We start from the raw sequence: 26,852 nt of genomic DNA on the forward strand, positions 1-26,852 counted from the left end.
ACCTGATGTGTTGATACTGTCACCATAGTCCCGAGACACCTGATGTGTTGGTACTGTCACCATAGTCCGGAGACACCAGATGTGTTGGTACTGTCACCATAGTCTCGAGACACCTAATGTGTTGGTACTGTCACCATAGTCCCGAGACACCTGATGTGTTGGTACTGTCACCATAGTCCCAAGACACCTGATGTGCTGGTTCTGTCACCATAGTCCCGAGACACCTGATGTGTTGGTACTGTCACCATAGTCCCGAGACACCTGATGTGTTGGTACTGTCACCATAGTCCGGAGACACCAGATGTGTTGGTACTGTCACCATAGTCTCGAGACACCTAATGTGTTGGTACTGTCACCATAGTCCCAAGACACCTGATGTGTTGGTACTGTCACCATAGTCCCGAGACACCTGATGTGTTGGTACTGTCACCATAGTCCCGAGACACCTGATGTGTTGGTACTGTCACCATAGTCCCAAGACACCTGATGTGCTGGTTCTGTCACCATAGTCCCGAGACACCTGATGTGTTGGTACTGTCAATATGGTGAATGTAAACATTGAAGGTGACCTTGACTTTCTGATTACAGTCTCCTGAAGAACCTGATTTGTTTGTATTGTCACTATGGTGATTACAAAAAAACATTGAAGGTGACCTTGAGTACATGATTACAGTCCCCTATGCCACCTGACGTGTTTGTACTGTCACTATGATGAACACACAGACACTTAAGGTGACCTTGAGTACATGATTACAGTCCCCTGTGCCACCTGACGTGTTTGTACTGTCACTATGATGAACACACAGACATCGAAGGTGACCTTGACTTCCTAATTACAGTCCCCTGAGCCACCTGACATGTTTGTACTGTCACTTTGGTGAAAACAAAAAACATTGAAGTTGACCTTGCCTACCTAATTACTGTCTGCACTCCTAGAGACACCATTTGTGTTGGTACAGTCACTAAAGTGTACACACAAACATTGAAGGTGACCTTGACTACCTGATTACAGTCCCCCAACCCCCACCTGAGACACTTGATTAAAACATTCTTAGGGTACCATTTTGGACAATTAATGTATTCTTCTACAATCAAATCCTCCTTGCTGCCCCCCTCCAGCATTCTTTGTCTCTACAGGTGGTGTAGGTATATAAACACTAAAGGGACTGCTGTTATGTGAGGCTGTAGGAAAGGGAGAATTACTTTAGCCTGTTTTAATCTGGTTTCAGTAATGAAGATTGACAGCTAACCTGACAACTAACACTGTCCACCAGGGACACATTCTCCACTGGTGTGTTTACCAGTAAGGAAACAATGAATCTCTCCAGTACTGCAGAATCATCAGTCTAGCTAGAATTAGGCTGGTGTTCACCAATACATCTACCCTGATTATCATTTATTACTGCTGGTACTTGGATTATTTAACAAGAAAGTTTCACAATCCTGAGGTACAATCAAACACAGAATTATAAACCAGGAGACTCTGTTAATGTATCTTTCTAATGGCAGTGTGTCACCAGACAAAGTGTTTAGTATCGCCATGTGCCAGAGATCTATGGGGACAGTAAGCTGTGATGTCTGTCTGGTTGGTTAGGAGGTGAAGGGGGAGGGGGAAGGGCATTGGCTGAAGAGAAAAGACCAGAGACAGACATGAAGATCCATTCTGTCTATCAATGTGGCTCTCCAATATCTCTCCAACAATCCTATGTAGTAGAAGACAGGGCAATTTAGATGCAACAGCTAATATTCCCACTCCTCTCCTTTCAATTTATCAATGGAAAAGATTCAAGATAAAAGTGTGCCAGACTTATGATGTCTTTCAGAAAATATCGGTTGTTCTCAATGACAGCAATAAAATGTCACAAACAGCCATCATCCTTATAATATTCATTGAAGCCTCTCTCTTGTAAAAGTCACTGACAACCATCTTTTTTGTAATAGCCAATGACAGCCTCTTCCTTGTAATAGCCAATGACAGCCTCTTCCTTGTAATAGCCACTGAGAGCCTCTTCCTTGTCAAAGTCATTGACAGCCATCTTCTTTGTCAAAGTCATTGACAGCCATCTTCTTTGTCAAAGTCATTGACAGCATCTTTCTTGTCAATGTCACTGACAGCTATCTTCCTTGTCAAAGTCACTGACAGCAATCTTCTTTTTCAAAGTCACTGACAGCCATCTTCTTTGTCAAAGTCATCTTCCTTGTAACAGTCATTGACAGCCTCTTTCTTGTCAATGTCATTGACAGCCTCTTTCTTGTAATAATAATTGAAAGCTATCTTCCTTGTCAAAGTCATTGACAGCAATCTTCCTTGTAACAGTCATTGACAGCCATCTTCCTTGTAACAGACATTGACAGCAATCTTCCTTGTAACAGTCATTGACAGCCATCTTCCTTGTAACAGTCATTGACAGCCATCTTCCTTGTAACAGACATTGACAGCCATCCTCCTTGTAACAGTCATTGACAGCCATCTTCCTTGTAACAGTCATTGACAGCCATCTTCCTTGTAACAGTCATTGACAGCCATCTTCCTTGTAACAGTCATTGACAGCCATCTTCCTTGTAACAGACATTGACAGCCATCTTCCTTGTAACAGACATTGACAGCCATCTTCCTTGTAACAGTTATTGACAGCCATCCTCCTTGTAACAGACATTGACAGCCATCCTCCTTACAGGATCACTGACTCACTGTCATCATCTCTATCATGGCTGTTCACACAGCTTATCATGTTTAATCAGACAGACAACAAATGGATTATTGTTGCAGCACTGTTGAGTGTTTTGACCAGCGGCTTAGGGTACACTACATATGACACCTATATGACATCTGTAATACCTCCTCCATCCAGTCTGGTTGGATAAATCATGGTGTGTACTGGTCATATCTGGCATGCTATCAGATGGTCAAACCACACCATGCCAGTCGGCATAAGCATACATGAAGGACAAGTGTCAAAGTTGTCTGGGTCTGATCAGTACTTAATACAAGTCTGCTTCAAACAAATGACTTGTTTAATTGGACATGAAAACCTAATGACACACAGTTGTTTTTCAGTTTTGAGACTTGAATGGATTGGTGTATGAGGTTGCATGTTGATGAGGTAGCCTTCAAGATGGAAAAGGAATAGGTTTCCTTATCTTGACAAAAATACTTAGGAAAGTGAGTGTTGACATCAATCTTGATAATGCTGCTCTCCTACTGTGTCTGAATGTTTTTCGGAGCAGGCTGCTAAAATATTCAACTACAAGTCAAAGTGATCTGCAACTACAAGCGACTGAGATTTGTGACTACAGGCCACAGTGATCTGTGCCTACACGCCTCAGTGATCTGTGCCTGCAGGGCTCAGTGATCTGTGCCAAAAAGGGCTCAGTGATCTGTGACTACAGGCTACAGTGATCTGTGCCTACAGGGCTCAGTGATCTATGACTACAGAGTTCAGTGATCTGTGATGAAAGGGCTCAGTGATCTGTGACTACAGGCCACAGTGATCTCTGCCTACAGGGCTCAGTGATCTGTGATGAAAGGGCTCAGTGATCTGTGACTTAAGTGCTCAGTGATCTGTGACTACAGGGCTCAGTGATCTGTGAAAACAGGCAACAGTGATCTGTGCCTGCAGGGCTCAGTGATCTGTGTCTACAAGGCTCAGTGATCTGTGACTACAGGGCTCAGTGATCTATGACTACAGGGCTGAGTGATCTTTGACTATAGGGCTCAGTGATCTGTGACAACAGGACTCAGTGATCTGTGACTACAGGCCACAGCAATCTGCAACTACAAGCGACGGTGATTTGTGACTACAGGTCACTGTTTTCTGCGACTACAGGCCAGAGTGATTTTTTATGTTTACATTGCATAGTGATCTGTTACTATCAGCAACCATGCTTTGTGACTAAAAGCCACAACGATATGTGACTACAGGCTACAGCAATCTATGATGACAATATCTTTGTGAAAGGGTTTTAAGACTGCCAGATTTTTCTACATCACTGTATAAACACTGACAGCCCCTATAGAGATCTTCCCCATCTCTGCTGCTGGCTGATCCTTCATAATGTTACTGAATACATCAGCTGACAAAACAATTTTTATTTCATGACGGGAAATGCCAATATTTTTTGATGATAGGATATTATTGAATACAAATGATCTAGAAGGCAAACATCTCAGAGAACCATTTTGAACGAATAATTGAAATTAAATTGGTGGAAAAGTGGTAGCAAATTAGCGCGAGTGTAATCCCAAGAGACAAACAAAAGACATTCATGTAGTTCCAATACAGGCCACCAATCAGAATATCTGTGTTCATAAAATGAATAATTCAGACTGGATCTAAGGTATATAGCTGTAGCTGATACATTAAATTGTGCTTTGTACATGTTAAAGTGTTAGATAGCTGTTGGAAATCTGTCAGTGACACAACGCTTGATAACCTGATGTATCATCACAACCCTCGACAACAAGATGTATAATCACAACCCTCTACAACCTGATGTATCATCACAACCCTTGACAACAAGATGTATCATCACCACCTTCGACAACAAGATGTATCATCACAACCCTTGACAACATGATGTATCATCACAACCCTTGACAACAAGATGTATCATCACAACCCTTGACAACAAGATGTATCATCACCACCCTAGACAACAAGATGTATCATCACAACCCTTGACAACAAGATGTATCATCACCACCCTAGACAAAAAGATGTATCATCACAACCCTTGACAACAAGATGTATCATCACCACCCTAGACAACAAGATGTATCATCACAACCCTTGACAACAAGATGTATCATCACAACCCTTGACAACAAGATGTATCATCACCACCCTAGACAACAAGATGTATGATCACAACCCTCAACAACAAGATGTATCATCACAACCCTTGACAACAAGATGTATCATCACAACCCTTGACAACAAGATGTATCATCACCACCCTTGACAACAAGATGTATCATCACCACCCTAGACAACAAGATGTATCATCACAACCCTTGACAACAAGATGTATCATCACAACCCTTGACAACAAGATGTATCATCACAACTCTTGACAACAAGATGTATCATCACAACCCTTGACAACAAGATGTAACATCACAACCCTCAACAACAAGATGTATCATCACAACCCTCTACAACCTGATGTATCATCACAACCCTCAACAAGATGTATCATCACAACCCTTGACAACAAGATGTATCATCACGACCCTTGACAACAAGATGTATCATCACCATCCTAGACAAGATGTATCATCACAACCCTTGACAACAAGATATATCATCACCATCCTAGACAAGATGTATCATCACAACCCTGGACAACAAGATGTATCATCACAACCCTCAACAACAAGATGTATCATCACAACCCTTGACACAAAAATCTCCTGGTATACTGTAATATGAATTTCTATCTGAAAAGATGTAGTTTGTATACTAAAGGTTGACGAAGCAGGCATGTTACTATCTTGGAATGGAATATTTATATATATTATAGCAATTAAATAAACAAGCTTTCAGTCATCTCTCTTTAGAAGTAAATATTATGATAAACTAGGTGACATACCAAACTAGTGTGTGTACAAATCTCCAGCAGAAAAGACATCACTCTGTATCGATGAAAGACTGTCAACATTTCAATGACTCATTTCTAATAACCTCAGCCAAGATGTATAAAAAATAGTAAAATTCCTAAAAATCACTTTTGTTTTGCTTTCTCCACCTTAAGCTGTCACTATGGCTATTGAACTGTGCAACCAAATCCCTTTAAAACCCTTTGTGTACCATATTACATGTCACGCACCATTGATGCTTTTGGTCTGTTGACACACAGCATGTAATCTTACCAAATAGCTAAAAGCCTTCAAAGCATTGACTGTCGATCTCTATGTAAAAAGCAACTAAGCTTCCAACCAGGATCAGACTTAAATATTTGATTCAATAAACCAAAGATGAGACAAAAGTGCATGTACTTTGTTCAATGCTGTCATAAACTGGTCACATGATCTATTAGAATGAATCTGATGTTCATTTACAATATGGTGTTAATTTGATTCATTCAACATGTAGGTTAGGCTGGGATGCACTTCCCCTGCAAAATCATGACAACCTGACAAGTAGCTTACCTCCATAAGGACTGGTTGTAATCTCTTCAGACTCTGGCGTGGCACTCATATGTGCTGGAGTAATCACCAACAAAATCTTGAACTAGAAAATAGAAATATTTGAATAGTAAATAATTATGAATAGTATAAGAGACCTTCTTATCTGATGAATAATACTATCGTGATTGTACACCACTACAACAGGTGTCTGTAATATTTTATATAGTCCCCAACAACAGGTGTCATAGTGTGTAACATTTTATATAGTCCCCAACAACAGGTGTACTAGTATAACATTTTATAAAGTCCCCAACAACAGTTGTACTAGTGTAACATTTTATATAGTCCCCAACAACAGTTGTCATAGTGTAACATTTTATATAGTCCCCAACAACAGTTGTACTAGTGTAACATTTTATAAAGTCCCAAACAACAGTTTTCATAGTGTAACATTTTATATAGTCCCCAACAACAGTTTTCATAGTGTAACATTTTATATAGTCCCCAACAACAGTTGTACTAGTGTAACATTTTATAAAGTCCCCAACAACAGTTGTACTAGTGTAACATTTTATATAGTCCCCAACAACAGTTGTACTAGTGTAACATTTTATATAGTCCCCAACAACAGTTGTACTAGTGTAACATTTTATATAGTCCCCAACAACAGTTGTACTAGTGTAACATTTTATATAGTCCCCAACAACAGTTGTACTATTGTAACATTTTATATAGTCCCCAACAACAGTTGTACTAGTGTAACATTTTATATAGTCCCCAACAACAGTTGTACTAGTGTAACATTTTATATAGTCCCCAACAACAGTTGTACTAGTGTAACATTTTATATAGTCCCCAACAACAGTTTTCATAGTGTAACATTTTATATAGTCCCCAACAACAGTTGTACTAGTGTAACATTTTATATAGTCCCCAACAACAGTTGTACTAGTGTAACATTTTATATAGTCCCCAACAAGTTGCCATAGTGTAACATTTTATATAGTCCCCAACAACAGTTGTACTAGTGTAACATTTTATAAAGTCCCCAACAACAGTTGTACTAGTGTAACATTTTATAAAGTCCCAAACAACAGTTTTCATAGTGTAACATTTTATATAGTCCCCAACAACAGTTTTCATAGTGTAACATTTTATATAGTCCCCAACAACAGTTGTACTAGTGTAACATTTTATAAAGTCCCCAACAACAGTTGTACTAGTGTAACATTTTATAAAGTCCCCAACAAGTTGCCATAGTGTAACATTTTATATAGTCCCCAACAACAGTTGTCATAGTGTAACATTTTATAAAGTCCCCAACAACAGTTGTCATAGTGTAACATTTTATAAAGTCCCCAACAACAGTTGTACTAGTGTAACATTTTATATAGTCCCCAACAACAGTTGCCATAGTGTAACATTTTATGTAGTCCCCAACAAGTTGCCATAGTGTAACATTTTATATAGTCCCCAACAACAGTTGTCATAGTGTAACATTTTATAAAGTCCCCAACAAGTTGCCATAGTGTAACATTTTATATAGTCCCCAACAACAGTTGTACTAGTGTAACATTTTATATAGTCCCCAACAACAGTTGTACTAGTGTAACATTTTATATAGTCCCCAACAACAGTTGCCATAGTGTAACATTTTATGTAGTCCCCAACAACAGTTTTAAAAACACAGCAATATTTGATACAATAACCTACAACAGCGACCACCCATGGTCATTTAAGGTTAAAATTAGTCACATCTACGAAGCATCAAACACCAAACATTACATTTTTATGATCAGGAAATGTTACTAATGAGAATTGTAGGAGAAAGATTTAAAGGAGGAAGACAAATGTTTTATATGTGTTCAGTGTTAGCAGCTTCTTCAATTGTAGAAGCTTGACGCAGGATTGTATTTCAATAGCGTTATATGATGTATGAACCCTATCCAAGCACTACAGTGAATTTAACCACTCTAGTGAATTGCGCTCAAAACACAAACTTTAGGCAGGATATTATTTCTGAGAATCCACTTGTCACTGATTATTCTTTTGTTTTAGAAACTGCTATTCTGTAAAAGTGAAATAATGTCTTTTTCAATTAAGAAGCCACAAATTTCAGCAATTTTTCTAAAACTAATCAAAAGACTATGCCAGCAATCTCTCAGATAATTAAGTGTAATGACTCTGGTAAAATTGTGGCTGAACAAACTTGAGATTTTTTAGTTAGGATTACAATGATGGTGTTTAGTTCCTGCAATATACCCTATGCTATTAAAGATATTGTTTCCAAAAGTTGTTTTCTAGGTTCAGCTGATTGTGTTGCCATGATGGTGAACTGTGAGAGGTGAGGGCTGATTGATGACAGAAGATTGCAGTGCTGTCATAACACATCACTACTAGTTTAAGGAATCGTCTTGTAATCAATACTGAGTCACGTGACCGGTGTTTAAACAAGAGGCGAACCAAGGTGATGAAATTATTCAGGCACAAAGATTGCTGGTTCAATAACCTATGGAAAGTCCCACACTGGGAGTGAAAAGAAGGATGGAAGGTGGAGTTCGGTAGCGGTGAGGAGAAAGATGACGATCATCATTTGTGCTCTAGCCACGTTGTTTCGCTTTCACAAAAAAACTAAAAATTTGCTTTTCTGTTCTCCTTTGTAGCAATTTTATTAAATTGATAAAAACCCAATGTCATAATGAAGCTTTGACACTTTGTAACAGAGGTCATTATTTGTTCCAATGCCTCTTTTGGGAATTGAACCCAGAGCCCTCTGGTTTAAGTCTGACACTGATTGAGCTCTAGAGAATTTCTCTCTAGGCAAGCAGTACAGTGTGGCTAGTATTTACCAGGGCTTCAGCTTCCTGTTCTTACATCTCTTATTTTCAAAACACTAGTGAAATATGTTCATGTTATTTACAGTAAGCTTCATTTTAGCATATTGGCTGACCCTAAGCCACCTGAAGCTTGGTATGACAATCACACCTGATTGCGGAGGACAGAATTTCTTATTTAGTGATCCATTGATCCGTGGGAGCCTGAACATCTTCAATGACCAACTGACCTTGGGAGTCATACTTTCTCCAGTAACCCACTCTGATATTTGGGAGTCATACTTTCTCCAGTAACCCACTCTGATATTTGGGAGTCATGCTTTCTCCAGTAACCCACTCTGATATTTGGGAGTCATACTTTCTCCAGTTACTCACTCTGATATTTGGGAGTCATGCTTTCTCCAGTAACCCACTCTGATATTTGGGAGTCATACTTTCTCCAGTAACCCACTCTGATATTTGGGAGTCATACTTTCTTCAGTAACCCACTCTGATATTTGGGAGTCATACTTTCTCCAGTCACTCACTCTGATATTTGGGAGTCATATATTCTCCAGTAACCCACGCTGATATTTGGGAGTCATACTTTCTCCAGTTACTCACTCTGATATTTGGGAGTCATACTTTCTCCAGTAACCCACTCTGATATTTGGGAATCATACTTTCTCCAGTAACCCACTCTGATATTTGGGAGTCATAATTTCTCCAGTTACCCACTCTGATATTTGGGAGTCATACTTTCTCAAGTTACCCACTCTGATATTTGGGAGTCATACTTTCTCCAGTAACCCACTCTGATATTTGGAAGTCATACTTTCTCCAGTTACCCACTCTGATATTTGGAAGTCATACTTTCTCCAGTAACCCACTTTCTGCTTGGACCCACTCTAATCTTTAGAGTCAGTCTTTCTGCAGTGTCCTGATCATTTGGGTCAGAATTTCTCCATTGACTTGCTTTAATCTTTAGAAACCTGCCTTTATCCACAGACCCACTAACCTGTCTCAAACTGAATTTTCCTTCGACAAATCACCTGCCACCTTAACCATGCATCAATGATTTCCATCAACAATAACTTGGCAGAAGCCCACAATGTTAAACATTTGGTCATGAAACATTGATTTGTAAGATAAAAATTAAATGGAGTTTGTATATGTACTGTATGTAAATGTCATTCCTGTGTTGGAATGTCTTGTTTATTCACATATTAGCTGTTAAGCTTCACTAAAGAACGTAAAATGGTTTGACAGATTGCTTTTTCCAATGCCAAGATAAACTTTTTTTATCGTACTGTAATGGAATCTTAGCATATTGATTTTTCTCAAAAAGACAAAAAGTGAACACATTTCTTTAAAAAAAAAACATCTTCAAAGATCAAATGTACATGTAACTATATTTCATGCTTAAAGTGGTGATGGTTTTGGAAGGACTATGAAGTAATCTTCCAACATGCTGAGGCTGTGATGACCCCATGGCTCCAGAATGGATTCCTGCCATGCTATTACCAAATATATGTCACATTTTATATTACAGCTGTGGTTTGGAGTCATACTCTACAGACATGCTGTCATTATAATCGGACATTACTGTAACTATTACGTCCCTATGACGACCTGCTTGCGTGTGCCTCTGACTAGAAATGTAAACAGGTGTGTAATGAGTAAATGTGGTCCAATATTACACTTGGTTCTGTAATTAGGGGGCGTGGTAATGATCAGCTAGGGTAGGCTTCCCATGCATAATAAACAGATATGGAGCATCCCTCAGATTAGTGTTAATTGACCAGAGAAACCCCAGTAATCTTGTTGAATAGCATTTCTGTTTAAATACCAGTCCAAACAACACAATAATATCCTAGTAATACTTGGGGACAACTTGTCTGAGTGGAGTTAAAAAACACAGCATTGAAACACATTAGAGTGTGAATCCCCTTACACTGTCACAGCTGTATAGAGTGTGGGGCACCTCATACTGTCACAGCAGTAAAAAGTATGGGGCACCTCATACTGTCACAGCTGTATAGAGTGTGGGTCACCTCATTAACACTGTCACAGCTGTAAAAAGTGTGGGTCACCTCATACTGTCACAGCAGTAAAAAGTATGGGGCATCTCATTAACACTGTCACAGCTGAAAAAAGTGTGGGTCACCTCATTAACACTGTCACAGCTGTAAAAAGTGTGGGGCTCCTCATACTGTCACAGCTGTAAAAAGTGTGGGGCACCTCATTAACACTGTCACAGCTATATAGAGGACACCTTTGTTACACTGTCATGGCTATATAGAGGACACCTTTTTCACACTGTCACAGCTGTATAGAGGTCACAGCTATATAGAGGACACCTTTGTTACACTGTCATGGCTATATAGAGGACACCTTTGTTACACTGTCATGGCTGTATAGAGGACACCTTTGTTACACTGTCATGGCTATCTAGAGGACACCTTTGTTACACTGTCATGGCTATATAGAGGACACCTTTGTTACACTGTCATGGCTATCTAGAGGACACCTTTGTTACACTGTCATGGCTGTATAGAGGACACCTTTGTTACACTGTCATGGCTATATAGAGGACACCTTTGTTACACTGTTATGGCTATGTAGAGGACACCTTTGTTACACTGTCACGGCTATATAGAGGACACCTTTGTTACACTGTCACGGCTGTATAGAGGACACCTTTGTTACACTGTCATGGCTATCTAGAGGTCACCTTTGTTACACTGTCATGGCTATGTAGAGGACACCTTTGTTACACTGTCACGGCTATATAGAGGACACCTTTGTTACACTGTTTGTTACACTGTCATGGTAGAGGACACCTTTGTTACACTGTCTATATAGAGGACACCTTTGTTACACTGTCACAGCTATATAGAGGACACCTTTGTTACACTGTCACGGCTATATAGAGGACACCTTTGTTACACTGTCCCAGCTATATAGAGGACACCTTTGTTACACTGTCACGGCTGTATAGAGGACACCTTTGTTACACTGTCATGGCTATGTAGAGGACACCTTTGTTACACTGTCATGGCTATATAGAGGACACCTTTGTTACACTGTCACGGCTATATAGAGGACACCTTTGTTACACTGTCCCAGCTATATAGAGGACACCTTTGTTACACTGTCACAGCTATATAGAGGACACCTTTGTTACACTGTTACAGCTGTATTAAGATCAAAAGACACCCATGCTACTTTATATGGACATAAATTTGTCATAGAAACTTAAACCCTGAAAGCTATAAGTATTATTCTCAATTTGCCTTCTGTTCTTAATGATAGCAAAAATAAACTACTTTATTCAGCAGTATGTTATTTACAACATGGTAACAAAAACATAACAAATGTATTTTAATAGCATCTTAGCTGCCATTGCACTTATATGTCATACATAGGTGTGGCACATGCCAGCTCTGTAGACCACATCTGTTGTATGTGACTGCTAATGAGAATGTATAGGCCCTACTACCATACCCTTGTCTCAGACTCTTAATAAGGTTTCAATGCAAAGATATCTCACCATGATTTACAATACCACAGAACTGTCACAGCTCAAAAGACATTTTACAAATCGTCAGAAGAAAAACCCAAATGCTTCTCTTACCTCACTAGGGAGCAAAAACCAATCTTATCATTAGGAGGAATTGTTGAGAAGCTACATACCAAATGATTGTTTGTCTAGTAAAAAGTATTGTCTCCATACCAATGAATTGTCTGCCTGGTAAAGAATATTGTCTCCGTACCGTAAAGAATATTGTCTCTGCACCAATAAATTGTCTCTCTGTTAAAGAATATTGTCTCCGTACCAAATGTCTCTCTGTTTGGAAAAATTTATTGTCTCTGTACCGAATCACTGTTGGGTGAAAAATATAGGTATCTAGCTGTGCAATATTTTGCTTTTCTTGGATCCTAAGTCATTGTGTTCTTGCTTAGATTGAAAGTCATAGAAAAAGTGTTCACTTTGTGGGTAACTTTGGAATAAGATGTTTACTTTGAGAGTTAACTTGGAATAAAGTGCTTACTTTGTCGGTAACTTTGGAATAAGGTGTTTACTCTGTAGGTAACTATGGAATAAAGTGCTTACTTTGTATGTGACATATGGATGGAGCCCTGTAATGTTGATGTCACCTCCAGGTTCCAGAGATGACTGGTTGTAAATTTCCCAGTCAGTGTTGAAGTCTGTGATACGACTCTGTATATAGTAGGTGATGTTAGGGTGAGTCGGCCCATCCCAGTGAAGAACCACTGATGAGTGAGTTTTACTGCCATGCTTCAGTTCTGGGGCTGATAGAGATGACCAGTTGGCTAAAACAGACAAAATATTCATCATTCATCATTATATTTAATAAGTTAAATTCTTCCTCGTGTTTTATAATAAAACATTATAGCACTTAACTTAGATTAACATTATCTCTACATATTCAACACAGCATCACCATTCTTGGATTAGTATTGTGGAGCATCAGCAATGACAGAGTTAAAACTCATGATTAGCACTGATAGTTACTATTCAGCAGCACTATTAGAATTGCATTATATGCATAAGCATTTTACAGATTCATTGGAGGGATTATGTTATCAACATTGATAGAGGGATTCTTGGATTAGCACTGATACAGGGGTTCTTGGTTTAGCACTGATAGTGGGATTATAGAATTACCACTGATACAGGGGTTCTTGGTTAAGCACTGATAGTGGGATTATAGAATTACCATTGATAGAGGGATTCTTGGATTAGCACTGATAGTGGGATTATAGAATTACCATTGATAGAGGGATTCTTAGATTAGCACTGATAGTGGGATTATAGAATTACCATTGATAGAGGGATTCTTGGATTAGCACTGATAGTGGGATTATAGAATTACCATTGATAGAGGGATTCTTGGATTAGCACTGATAGTGGGATTATAGAATTACCATTGATAGAGGGATTCTTGCACTCAATTACTTTGGATTAGCATAGCAGGACAATATTTAGTTAAGATGATAACTGTGGACAGGCACAAATCATCTCAGTAGCCAAGTTACTGTAAAACTATCATCTTGGTTAGGGCTTACGGCAAATTGGCTGTAAACAGAATGGATTGTTTCAAGATATCAAAACATCCAATAAGCTTTACTATTTAGTAAACACAGAGAAAACAGAAAACAAGCTAGCTCTTAACACAGACTTGTCTAATGAAGTATGAATATGTGCTCAAGCAATGATAAAAGATGTTACTGTGCATTGCAGCATGTAACTCAGCTTCATAACCAAAGCTATATAAACCAGATGGATGCCCACGCAGCACGATGGACGTGCAGTGTGAAGACTCCTGCATTCGAAACCAATCACAACACACTGCCTAGTAAAAATCAATATCAGTGCCCAAAACAATTTTGATCATGTTGGAAATGAGACACTTTTATATTAACCATGCGATATTGAAATCAATTCATAGTGAGACCTCAGAAGACAGTGATGTCGGACAAGTCTTGGATGGGTTATAACATCTTTCTAAGGATAATCAAGAAACTAGACCAATATTCTTGGGTTAAAAGCCAATTTGTTATCAGATCATACACCAGAAATTGTGTTATCTATCCTCTATAATGACAATTGGTGCTCTGTAAGCCCTTGCCCTTTATGGTATTACACTTCATGATTGAAAGTTTATCACAGTACTTAAATCAATATAATCAATACTCGTGGAGAACAGGTGGTGTACCTATCGTGGTGTACCTATAGTGGTGTACCTATAGTGGTTTACCGATGTAGTGATGGTGTACCTATAGTGGTGTACCTGTAGTGGTGTACCTAAAGTGGTGTACCTATAGTGGTGTACCTATAGTGGTGTACCGATGTAGTGATGGTGTACCTATAGTGGTGTACCGATGTAGTGATGGTGTACCTGTAGTGGTGTACCTATAGTGGTGTACCTATAGTGGTGTACCGATGTAGTGATGGTGTACCTATAGTAGTGTACCTATAGTGGTGTACCTGTAGTGGTGTACCTATAGTGGTGTACCAATGTAGTGATGGTGTACCTATAGTGGTGTACCTATAGTGGTGTACCGATGTAGTGATGGTGTACCTATAGTGGTGTACCGATGTAGTGATGGTGTACCTGTAGTGGTGTACCGATGTAGTGATGGTGTACCTATAGTGGTGTACCTATAGTGGTGTACCTGTGTAGTGATGGTGTACCTATAGTGGTGTACCGATGTAGTGATGGTGTACCTGTAGTGGTGTACCTATAGTGGTGTACCTATAGTGGTGTACCGATGTAGTGATGGTGTACCTATAGTGGTGTACCTATAGTGGTGTACCTGTAGTGGTGTACCTGTGTAGTGATGGTGTACCTATAGTGGTGTACCGATGTAGTGATGGTGTACCAGTAGTGGTGTACCTATAGTGGTGTACTGATGTAGTGATGGTGTACCTATAGTGGTGTACCTATAGTGGTGTACCTGTAGTGGTGTACCGATGTAGTGATGGTGTACCTATAGTGGTGTATCTATAGTGGTGTACCGATGTAGTGATGGTGTACCTGTAGTGGTGTACCTATAGTGGTGTACCTATAGTGGTGTACTGATGTAGTGATGGTGTACCTATAGTGGTGTATCTATAGTGGTGTACCTGTAGTGGTGTACCGATGTAGTGATGGTGTACTTATAGTGGTGTACCTATAGTGGTGTACTGATGTAGTGGTGTACCGATGTAGTGATGGTGTACTTATAGTGGTGTACCTATAGTGGTGTACCGATGTAGTGATGGTGTACCTGTAGTGGTGTACCTATAGTGGTGTACCTATAGTGGTGTGCCTGTGTAGTGATGGTGTGCCTGTGTAGTGATGGTGTGCCTGTGTAGTGATGGTGTACCTGTGTAGTGATGGTGTACCTGTGTAGTGATAGTGTACCTGTGTAGTGATGGTGTGCCTGTGTAGTGATGGTGTGCCTGTGTAGTGATGGTGTACCTGTGTAGTGATGGTGTGCCTGTAGTGGTGTACTTGTGCAAAATAATTCAAAATTTAGGAAAGAAATCTGGTTATCTCTGGTTTGAAGCCAGTCAGTGTACCATACTACTACAAACACCAGTTTCTACAAATGCTTGGTTCCATTGTTATACATATGTAGCTGCCAGTAGAATGATGGACCTGACTTAATTCCAGATCCAAATGACAGCGTACATGTTCCAGAAAGTAAAGCAAGTTCATTTCATGTCTGTATCTTTATTCTGTATAGACAGAACCAGGAGATCAGTTGGACTTTTGAATCTCCTGGGAGCAGGTCTTCCGGCTCCCTATGGCATACATTGTATAACACTAATTATATACAGTCCTCACGGCCAAGCACCTGCTCATTGGAAACACTTTAAAAGACTGCAGTCCGAGGACCAAGAGATGAAGTTGGGAAGGTGTGAGACAGTTCAGGAGGTGTTGTCTACCACACTTCCACTACACAGTTACTACTAACAACTTCACCTTACAGACTTAATTAAATACTCTGGTTTAATATTTTACAATATTTGTATTGTACACTTCCTAGGACAATAGATGTGTCATTTCAGTGGTGTGGTTTTTTTAAGGCCATAGTAGAATTGTTTTTTGTTATTCTGCAGAGTTATTACATTTATAACAAAGAAAATTCTATTTTCACAGTGGTTTGATATGTTTGTGGATATCTCTGTCTACAGACTGTCCATGTCTAGAATCAGCTATGTTTTCTGTCTAAGCTACAATGACCAGGTTATAGAGTAAAACAGCTAAAATGACTGATAGAAGCATAAAAGTAAACATCTTCTCTTCAAAACTCTCCATCCTGATTTCCTAATTGAAACGACATACAGATTTAGAAAGAAGGCCTATTACCAAATGAATAACAGATCATGTGCACATAATCTCACTATATCCTGGAGCCCCTCCCTTCTCATCCATCAGCCTGAAAACAATCACTAATTACACAAACTTATGCCACTAAAGCTACCGTTACATTTAGACTGGATTTGAAAGAGGTGAGGAGAGAGCAGTGTAAATAGAAGGGGCTTTACCTTAGTTGGAGTGAAAAGCATCCCTATGTATAGGGAAAAAATCCTATCACATGTCATCCTTATCAAGCAAACCACTATTTTCTCATATCTCCTGGGCAATCAGTCATTGGAATGTTGACAGAGTGGAGCTTTAAACCTCACAAGTATACTCACTAACTACTGACACTATCAAAGCAACCTTACACTTCACCATAATACCATGACACCCCACTAAAGCTTTTACAGCATCATGACACCCCACGAAAGCTTTTACAACACCATGACACCCCACTTAAGCTTTCACAGCACAATGACACCCCACTAAAGCTTTTACAACACCATGACACCCCACTTAAGCTTTCACAGCACCATGACACCCCACTAAAGCTTTTACAACACCATGACACCCCACTTAAGCTTTCACAGCACCATGACACCCCACTAAAGCTTTCACAACACCATGACACCCCACGAAAGCTTTTACAACACCATGACACCCCACTTAGGCTTTCACAGTACATGACACCACACTAAAGCTTTTACAGCACCATTACACCCAACAAAAGCTTTTACAACACCATGACACCCTACTTAAGCTTTCACAGCACCATGACACCCCACTAAAGCTTTCACAGCACCATGACACCCCACTAAAGCTTTCACAGCACATACAGAATGTCCTATCATCTTAAATGTGACAGAGAAATAAGAAGAAACTCACTTAAACAAATCTGTTGCATAATCTAACAATAATAACAAAAATATACATCACTGAACACCATAATATGTTCTATTTCTTATCAATAACCAAGAGCCTGTGTAACTAGAAGGCAAAAGGAACAGAGGCGATCTTTGAATGTAATGGGTTCTGAACTCATTACTTCAGCATTATGAGATCCATGTATAAGAGATATGATAAATGTAGCTGAAATTTGTTCTGTTACTAAAATGTCTTGAAAATAATTATTTCTGAAGTGTGGAAAAGCAACTCCAGCCAAGATTTACATGTCTGTGATGATGTTGAGCCAGAAGGACTAATTGGGAGACAAACAACAAGTGTCAGCCATTCTGAACTCATTAGCATTGGTATAATGCTACCCAGCTTAACACTCCCCAAAAACATACAAAAGCTTGATGCATTTAAAAAAAATTAATTCCTTTTAAATCTCACCCAAAATGCATTATTTTTCCGTAAGCCATTTATGTCCTAGAAAGTGAAGAGCCTTTTAGGAAGAGTGTGGGTGGATACAAGGAAATGATAACAATGTGACACTAACCTTTAATGTTTCTGGTGTAGATTCCTAAGGCTGTGTTGCATCCTTTCATACAAAATTGTCTCTGAAAAATAAAAAAAAAGAAATTTCATCATGATATTTAAAGATGAATACAACAGGCAAATTTTATCATAAAAGTCAGTCTGTAGATGATATTCACTTACAACAAACTATAATCTATCTCTTTATTTGTAGACAATCTATAATTTTTAGCAATTTACACAGCAAATCAACATTCCTCAGAGGATTCTCAAGACAAACATAATTGTTAGTGAAGAAAACAGATTGGTCAAAGGGGCTGAACATTCAAATGAAATTTTATTTCTGTGAAGAATATTTTATTGTCGAGATCTTGATGACAAAATGAACTGGGCAACAGACATGTTCTAGGAAAGGCATCTCCATACCATAACAAACAAGTATACAGACACATCAATAAAATACTCATTAAATTATAGAACGATATTAAATGAATAACACTGAAACTGGAACATAAAAATCTAGAATAAATTTTTAACAAATATATTGATTAACAACTTAATTGATTAATTAATTAACTAAAAGGAAACACTACCACTACTTATCAATAATGAGTGAAAATTTCTTTATCATGATGTAAAAATTACCCCCTTAATTGAGGCAGGCAGACTCAAACAGTCCATACAATGCACAATCCTGTGCCTGCTCAATAAAGTTAACAAGCAGACCTAATCTTGAGACAATATTGGTATATTAATGAATGAAAAATCAAATTTACTTAAGAGAAACCTCCAGTATCAGTAGTGAATCTCTGAATTTACATGATTTATTCATATCTGCATAAAGTGTTTGAGATCCCTCAAGAGTGTTTAGAGATAAAGAATCATTAAGAGTAGAGAAATAGTGAAAGATGTGCTGTCAATAGACAGTAGAGGTCAACAAACAGTAGAGGTCAATAGACAGTAGAGGTCAACAGACAGTAGAGGTCAACAGACGATTCAAGTCAGCAGACAATAGATGTCAATTCTACTATTATTGTCTTGGCTTTAGCATGTATTGCTAAGTTCAATGATTCTAATTCTTTAATTTTTAATTACTGTAGCCGTGACAAATGAATAACACTGCAGCCTGACAATTGGCTTAGCTGATGTTCAGGTTACAACCAATTTAAAGGTCAGACCAAACTTACCGTAGCAATTTGATGTTAGAACTTTGACAGTATAATGAGAGTATGATGGGTACAGATGCAGCACTGGGGATCATTGTCTGATGCTGTAGTAACACACTTTGTACAAATGTTCCAGGGACACTCCAATGGATCCTTAACATGTCAACTTTACTGCACATTACCAAATTATGACATTTTATTAAACTTAAAATTCATTGGAAACATACTAGTCCAGAAGGATATAAGACAACCAGCTGACAGGCACTGACACACCTTCGATGTCTAACACACCTGTGTAACTTACCTAACCTTTGTAAAGAGAGGGTATAAGTTAACAGCACTACACTCGCCTGTGTCAGAGTTAGTGTATGATGGGATAATGGTGACAATTAACTATCCTGATGACGACTGTTTCTCTGGAGCTGAGAACTAGGACGAACATCCATCATATCAATCCACAATGATAGCATTCAAATTTTTCATACAAAGTAAACGACCAATTACACCAGGTCCTATCCATTCTGGTGCAATTATGTGCATGTAATTGTCAAACTGCACCTACTGTGGTATAGAGCTAGACTGCTGACCTCTAACGACCTTCAGAAGCCAGGTCATCATGTTCATTTTGTCACATCTGTCTTTCAAAAACAAATACATTAACACCTGTTATTTATCTTTAATATAATAATACACAATTGTCAAGACTGTAGAAGTATCTACATTACAAAAAATTGTGTCTACCTCTGATCAGAAAAAGGCTGTAACGTGTCTTAGACTGTTTGTTGTCTACAATGGATCATAGTCAAACTGTATAGTGTCTTCATTTGAAGTGTCTACATTTAATCACAGTTAATCTATATAGTCTACATTTGGCAATAGTTAGACTGCAGGGTGTCTACATTTGATCATAGGAAGACTGCATGGTGTCTACATTTGATCATAGGAAGACTGCATGGTGTCTACATTTGATCACAGTAAGGCTGCATGGTGTCTATATTTGATCATAGGAAGACTGCATGGTGTCTACATTTAATTATAGGAAGACTGCATGGTGTCTACATTTAATCACAGTAAGGCTGCATGGTGTCTACATTTAATCATAGGAAGACTGCATGGTGTCTACATTTAATCACAGTAAGGCTGCATGGTGTCTACATTTAATCACAGTAAGGCTGCATGGTGTCTACATTTAATCACAGTAAGGCTGCATGGTGTCTACATTTAATCATAGGAAGACTGCATGGTGTCTACATTTAATCACAGTAAGGCTGCATGGAGTCTTCATTTAATCATAGGAAGACTGCATGGTGTCTATATTTGATCATAGGAAGACTGCATGGTGTCTACATTTAATCACAGTAAGGCTGCATGGTGTCTACATTTAATTATAGGAAGACTGCATGGTGTCTACATTTAATCACAGTAAGGCTGCATGGTGTCTACATTTAATCACAGTAAGGCTGCATGGTGTCTACATTTAATCATAGGAAGACTGCATGGTGTCTACATTTAATCACAGTAAGGCTGCATGGAGTCTTCATTTAATCATAGGAAGACCGTGCTGTGCCTATATTTGATAAAAGTAAGACTCTATTGTCTGTATTTTGCTCATAGTAACAGTGTATTGTGCCAACTTTTGATCATATTAAGACTTTAAGGTGTCTATTTTTAATCATAGTAAAATTGTGTCAGCTAATCATAGTAAGACTAGTAAGATTGTATGGTGTCTACATTTGATCAAAGCAAGTCCTCTATGTACACCAGAATACCACACTGACTGTGTGACTGTAGCTAACTGGGAGCTACCAGCATTTTGACGTGGGTACAGGTGTGTATTTGTCAGTCTGACATGCATATCATTGTGCATCTATGTCAAGGTTGTACCCTACTTGTACTTGCTGTCAAGTCTCACCTTGACCTTTGGTCTTTATGTCTTAAGTACAAGCTTGATTTAGGAAGTCTTTTGCGATGATAAGTATAAAAAACAATTGAAGACTGGTGTATACATGAATTAAAACAATGAAATAAACCTGTATTTATCATACTTAAGTGCGATGTTTATTGACTACCACATAGTATATATCGGCCTTCACAACATCAAACAGATCTTATTAAAATATCATCAGTTGGACAAAGCTACGAGAAAGCAACATCATCATGTTCTAGTACTATAAACATGTTTTATTCTGATGTTTTGTTTATTCACTAACATTAAACGAAAGCTTGATATAAAGAAATGTATGATAAGAAGGATGTTAGCCAGGCGGATTTTTACTCCTTGAAATAGGAAAGTGTAACCACAGCTATCTCAGCAATGTCAGTAAACATCATTTTGAATTAAAACTAATATTCAGTCACATTTTTATAAAAAGTAGTTTCTTGGGCGTTACATATCCGACTGTCTTGTTTTTGTTAAAACCATCGCTATATTCTGAAAATTTCCTATCAGATGGCTCTGACTAAACATAAAATAAAGTGTGTTTGTATTACCCAATAAAATCCACACAACTTTATTGAATTGAAATAAACCAAAACCATTTATGGCTTCAATTGGAAAGGAAAATCTACACATGATACTTATCTTAACATCCAAATTAAATCTCCTTTTACACTGATATGATACATGTAATTTGTGAAAGAACTATCCGCCAGGTTTAATGTCATCCAAACTTAATAGCTAAGTAGTTTTATAGCATTTTTATTTCTCATTTGATTGTTTGATTGTTTCCAATGTAATCCCGTACAAACCGACAGACTATCAAATCACTGGAATCATCTAAAACCACACTTTTGATTTGTACAAGAACACAGGAGTGGTGTGGAATGCTTTTCTCTTATCTCCACACATTTTTTAATCAATATAATCTAAAATGTCTAAAACCATGATATGTATCACATTCATCTTAATTCATTTAAGCAATTTATTGAAAATGATAGTCTTAAAATAAGACTTTGATCTGACCTGATTAATTGATTTAGAGTTATCTCCCCTCACTGTCACAAAGCAGACATCTGCATAAACCACAGAATACTAATCAGTTTGCCAAAGTGACAACTTTTAAAGAGAGACAGATAAAAACAAACAATTTAATTACAAACTTTCATCAGAATGAAGCGATCATGTCTAAACTGTAAGATATAACCCTGACAAGATTTGTCAACTTATTTTGTTAAGGGATACAACTCCAATAAAATGGACCCCATTGTAAGAGAAAATCAGGACCAAATATTTTGAAGGGTGATGGCATTCAAAAGATTTCAAGAAAAGTATGGGTAGGTGTGGGGATAAGAATTTTCTGTATTTTTGTCTGGGTATGATTGGCAAGATAACTTTGTAAAAGAGGTCAGTCTTTACTGCCAGTATCTAACCTTCTATTGATGGTACTTTGTCAGGATAAATTATCAGTGTCATTTAAAATGAAATAAATCTGAATTATCTTGATAGGCAAATGCTGGATCCTGGATCCAGCAATTTATGTCCGGTTTGGTACATATTGTCCATCATGGCAACTTCATGTTAAAGTGGTGTGTCAGCAAGGTGTGTCCAGTTTGATCATTTTTGAGTCCATGTGATGTTTTGGGTGTGATAGTCCTGTATCCTATTGGACTTGGACAAAGCCTTTTACAGAAGTGTATATAAGCTGTAAACAACTCCAAACCCTGCAGTGAAAGTGATACCCCAATTAATCCCAACCACTTCCTGCCCCCAATATCAAACAGTATTACTAATCCATCTAATGCCATCCCATTGCTGGTAGCCGAGCCAGCTACATATGTACTAATGCAAGACAAGCTAAATGCTGAGACACTAACAAGCATGGCACCAGAATCCCACAAAAAAACCCTAGAAATATGGAAAAAACTCTACTACTTAAAATATTTGTCTCTCACATGAGAAGTCAGTCAGCCCCACCATAGATTAGCACCAGCTAACCTAAACCTTTCTTTGCTGTTGTCCAGCCAACCTGTGAACTACCTGCCCCTAAACAAATTAGATCTCAATTTCTTTACAAAAGACCTTTTTTTTTTAACAAAAAGTACCCCAGGGATCCAGAGAAGTTTTACTAGAAAATGATTTCTGAAGATGATCCTCCAGAAGGTGGGTATAGTTGTAATAACATCACACACACAATGACTTTACCAGTCTTAAGGGAGTCATAGACTACCCTAGTCTCTGTCTGAAGACGAACTCAAACATATACGCCATCCAATCTAGCACCAGCCTTGTACACAAGGGTACAGAATCATTTGTTAGCACAATTCACAAGAATCAAATACGCTCACAAATGAGATACCATTGTATTTTTATTTTCATTTTTTTTGCTACAGAATTTTAGTAATTTCATTTAATTTCAGCAAATTTAGGCTTTGAATAAGCTATTACAGTACATTTATACATCCATATAAAAAAACTCTTAAATTAAAAGGACTCCAATCAAAGTAGTTAACACAGTAACCAAAGATACCTGAGAACAAGGTAATCAAATATCATAAATACCGCTAGAGGCAATTCTAGAAACAGACGGATAGACGGATAGACGGATGGACGGATGGACAGATGGACTAGCAGAGACAACCAGATTCCAGTAAAAACATTCAAAATATAACTGTGTTCAAAATTCACACTAAACTTATTAAGTTGATTCATGTTTTGGATTGAACTGATACAAAAGTCTACCATTGAATATGTAAATTAGACCCCTCTTTCCATCTGTCACAACTAATGTGCCATAAAAATTCAAATTATGATGCTTTTAGTGTCTGCTATCAGACTCTAGGTACAACGGCATCCTCCAGAATACCACTTTACATGATTATAAATCGACCAAGCTGTAAGCAATCCACACTCACAGTACCTAGACGTTAATACTGAGAATACCAAATACTCCTTACCATTCCAATGCAGCAAAATTTTTAGTTTAATGTTTAGTTTGTAAAGGTACATTAATGCATAGGAAATTCATTTGAACATTAACGACCTGAAACAAACATATAAGATGTGATATTATGATAGGTTGGTTGGTTAGAGTGTTGGTCCATGGAACTTTGGTAAAGGTTCCGTCCAACACCCCCTACCTGAGTTTCTTGGGGAAGCTCAGAAATGAACCCATCTGTGCTGACGTGGTGTTTTCCTTTGGCAAGACATGTCACCCTAATTGCTATGGACAGAATGCAATGGGTTTCCCAAACGATATTCAGTGACTTAGTCACTAGCTACGTCAAGGAGACACTGTCTCAAAATGAGCCAACAAACGAAAATGATCTACTCAACTGCTTCTCAACAATTGCCGATCAAATTATTGTGATTAATAATGTATGATAAACACCATGTTTGGCCAATCACTTGTCACAATGGTATCATGTGATCACCTAAGTAGGTCCCTCAAATCTGATTTATAAAAGCTATTAAGAAATTAGTAATGTGCTTCTAATTTTTAAACATACAAAGGTTTGAATCTTGATATAAATATATGTATATAAAAATGAAAGTGCACATGGACCTTGAAGGGATATGATAGGTTCCTCCACAATCAACCCTCATACATATTGTTAAGGCCTGTTTAACCAGACTGGAGGCAGATTTTGACAGAATGTTAATTAAAGTTGTCTAGAAAATCAGGCGAGCCACATGTTTTTGCAAACAAGTGTCAGAACTTTTAAAATGTGGGAAACAAACATACATTTTTTAAAAACAATTTATGGTGCATGGCAGTTTCTTAATAACAAATGAATGTTTTCGACAGATTTACATTCCAGTTATGTGTGAACACATCTGACCTATTTGAAGCTTACACATACCATTTGGATGTTTCTGACAGCTTAAAGTCACTGCATTCAAAAATTATATCATTGTAAAATATCTTTGAAATGCAAAAAACTGAAAACAGACCATATGAAAGTTTTATAAAATTTTGTTGAGGAAAAACAAGCGAATCTAACAGGTTAATAAAACTACAAAACCAGAAGAGGAATGTGATGGACAGGCTTGTAAGGAGCTGTTTAATCACCATACAAAACACTTTGAACAGAGAGCAATTTTATGAGAAGGCATTCCTCAATATGACAGGCCCTCCATCAGGAGTGTTGGAGCAGGGCACAAGTCCTACACCTGATCGCTTAGGTGCTGAAGGATTAAAGCAAAATGAACGCTGCTAACTATTCCAAGTAGAGGGGTGCCAGAAACCTCCTTTGACACAAAAATCAAAGTCTGCCAGAACATAGAGGAGAGATAAATCATTCCTCTTTTTCAAAAGAAACTTTAATTGGATGGTTATCAGAATCCTATACAGATTTCATTTAAGTTCTATATCATCTATGAATTATAATCATACAGAAATATGAATGGTTACGTTCAGTGTACATAAATAACTGTTTCATTTTTGTTTTGCATAATTTTGCAAAGTGATTCCAAACTCACATGCATAATTTCAAGGGACACAATATTGAGAGTGAACGAGCATGTGAAATAAATTTCCTGAAACAGAGATATTCCTGTATTGATCAGGCTATTGTGGTTTTACCATAACAACAAGTTCAGCTTTCTAACCGTTACCATTCTACAAATAATTTGTCTTGCCAAAAATCTATTTTCGAAAATGTTTTTTTACGGGGAAAAGACAATATGATATGTGATTCATTATCTATGAATTTGGAGTCATGAAATCAGATTTTTTGCACGTCTGCCAAGCAGACCATTACAATTGTTGTCAAGGGTCACATTATAAGTTTTTATTAGAATGTAAGGTTGTGAGAATTTCATGTTCATCATGTTCCGACAGTAATGCCTTTGCTTTCCCAGCAGCCATTACTGTGACATGCAATCTTTACTCCTTCAACTCCACTTGCTTGACAAAAACCCTTCAATATTTTTATAAAGAACATTTTAGAGAAAAGGAAAAGAAAGTAATGAATCAAAAAAATATATCTGTTCAATAAATACAAGAAGTTTTTTATCAACAGATTAAATTTACTGGTGTAAAGCTAACTAAACCATTTCTTGAGCTGGCTTCTGACCAAACTATGCTAGGCTGACATTAAGTAGTCAGAAGTCTGTGAGACGTAAGTGTACTATTGATCTACATATTTGTTGTGGTGGTGCCCTTGTAGGAACAAGGATGTACAGGCAGGAAGATATTGTACTTAACAACAACAATTCTATATTATTGACCACATGCTCCTAGTAATTCTTGTTATTTTGATCTTAGTTGTATATCTGTCCAAACATCCAACATCAAAACTTGTCAGAATCTGAATGGTTTTGTGATAGTAACAGGAAAACTCCTTCCTGTCAAGCACTGCAACAGGAATCTAACTTCAGTATGTGGTGTTACACTCCAGGGCTATATCAAGAGAGCAAACGAAGCATGCTGTGTCAGCTGAGTGACAGACACAGTAATTAACACTACTGTATGTATTGTGAACGCCACACTGACCCACTCCTTTT

General features: G+C 37.9%; 1 protein-coding gene across 1 annotated transcript in view; it reads right to left on the bottom strand.

Moving 5' to 3' along the window:
- The window catches only part of LOC132559852 (proto-oncogene tyrosine-protein kinase ROS-like), a gene marked incomplete at its 3' end in the record, with an annotated part of 83,480 nt that overhangs the window by 27,645 nt on the left and 28,983 nt on the right, over positions 1-26,852 (bottom strand). Inside the window, exons 4-6 of the mRNA XM_060224481.1 lie at positions 18,265-18,325; positions 13,061-13,281; positions 6,152-6,233 (exon numbers count right to left, since the gene is read on the bottom strand). Of these exons, the coding sequence (XP_060080464.1) occupies positions 6,152-6,233; positions 13,061-13,281; positions 18,265-18,325 (364 nt within the window). The remainder of the gene's footprint in view (positions 1-6,151; positions 6,234-13,060; positions 13,282-18,264; positions 18,326-26,852) is intronic.

Source organism: Ylistrum balloti, unplaced genomic scaffold, assembly GCF_031769215.1.
Source record: "Ylistrum balloti isolate Yb309-2 unplaced genomic scaffold, AGI_CSIRO_Ybal_v1 Utg370980, whole genome shotgun sequence".
Lineage (NCBI taxonomy): Eukaryota > Metazoa > Mollusca > Bivalvia > Pectinida > Pectinidae > Ylistrum > Ylistrum balloti.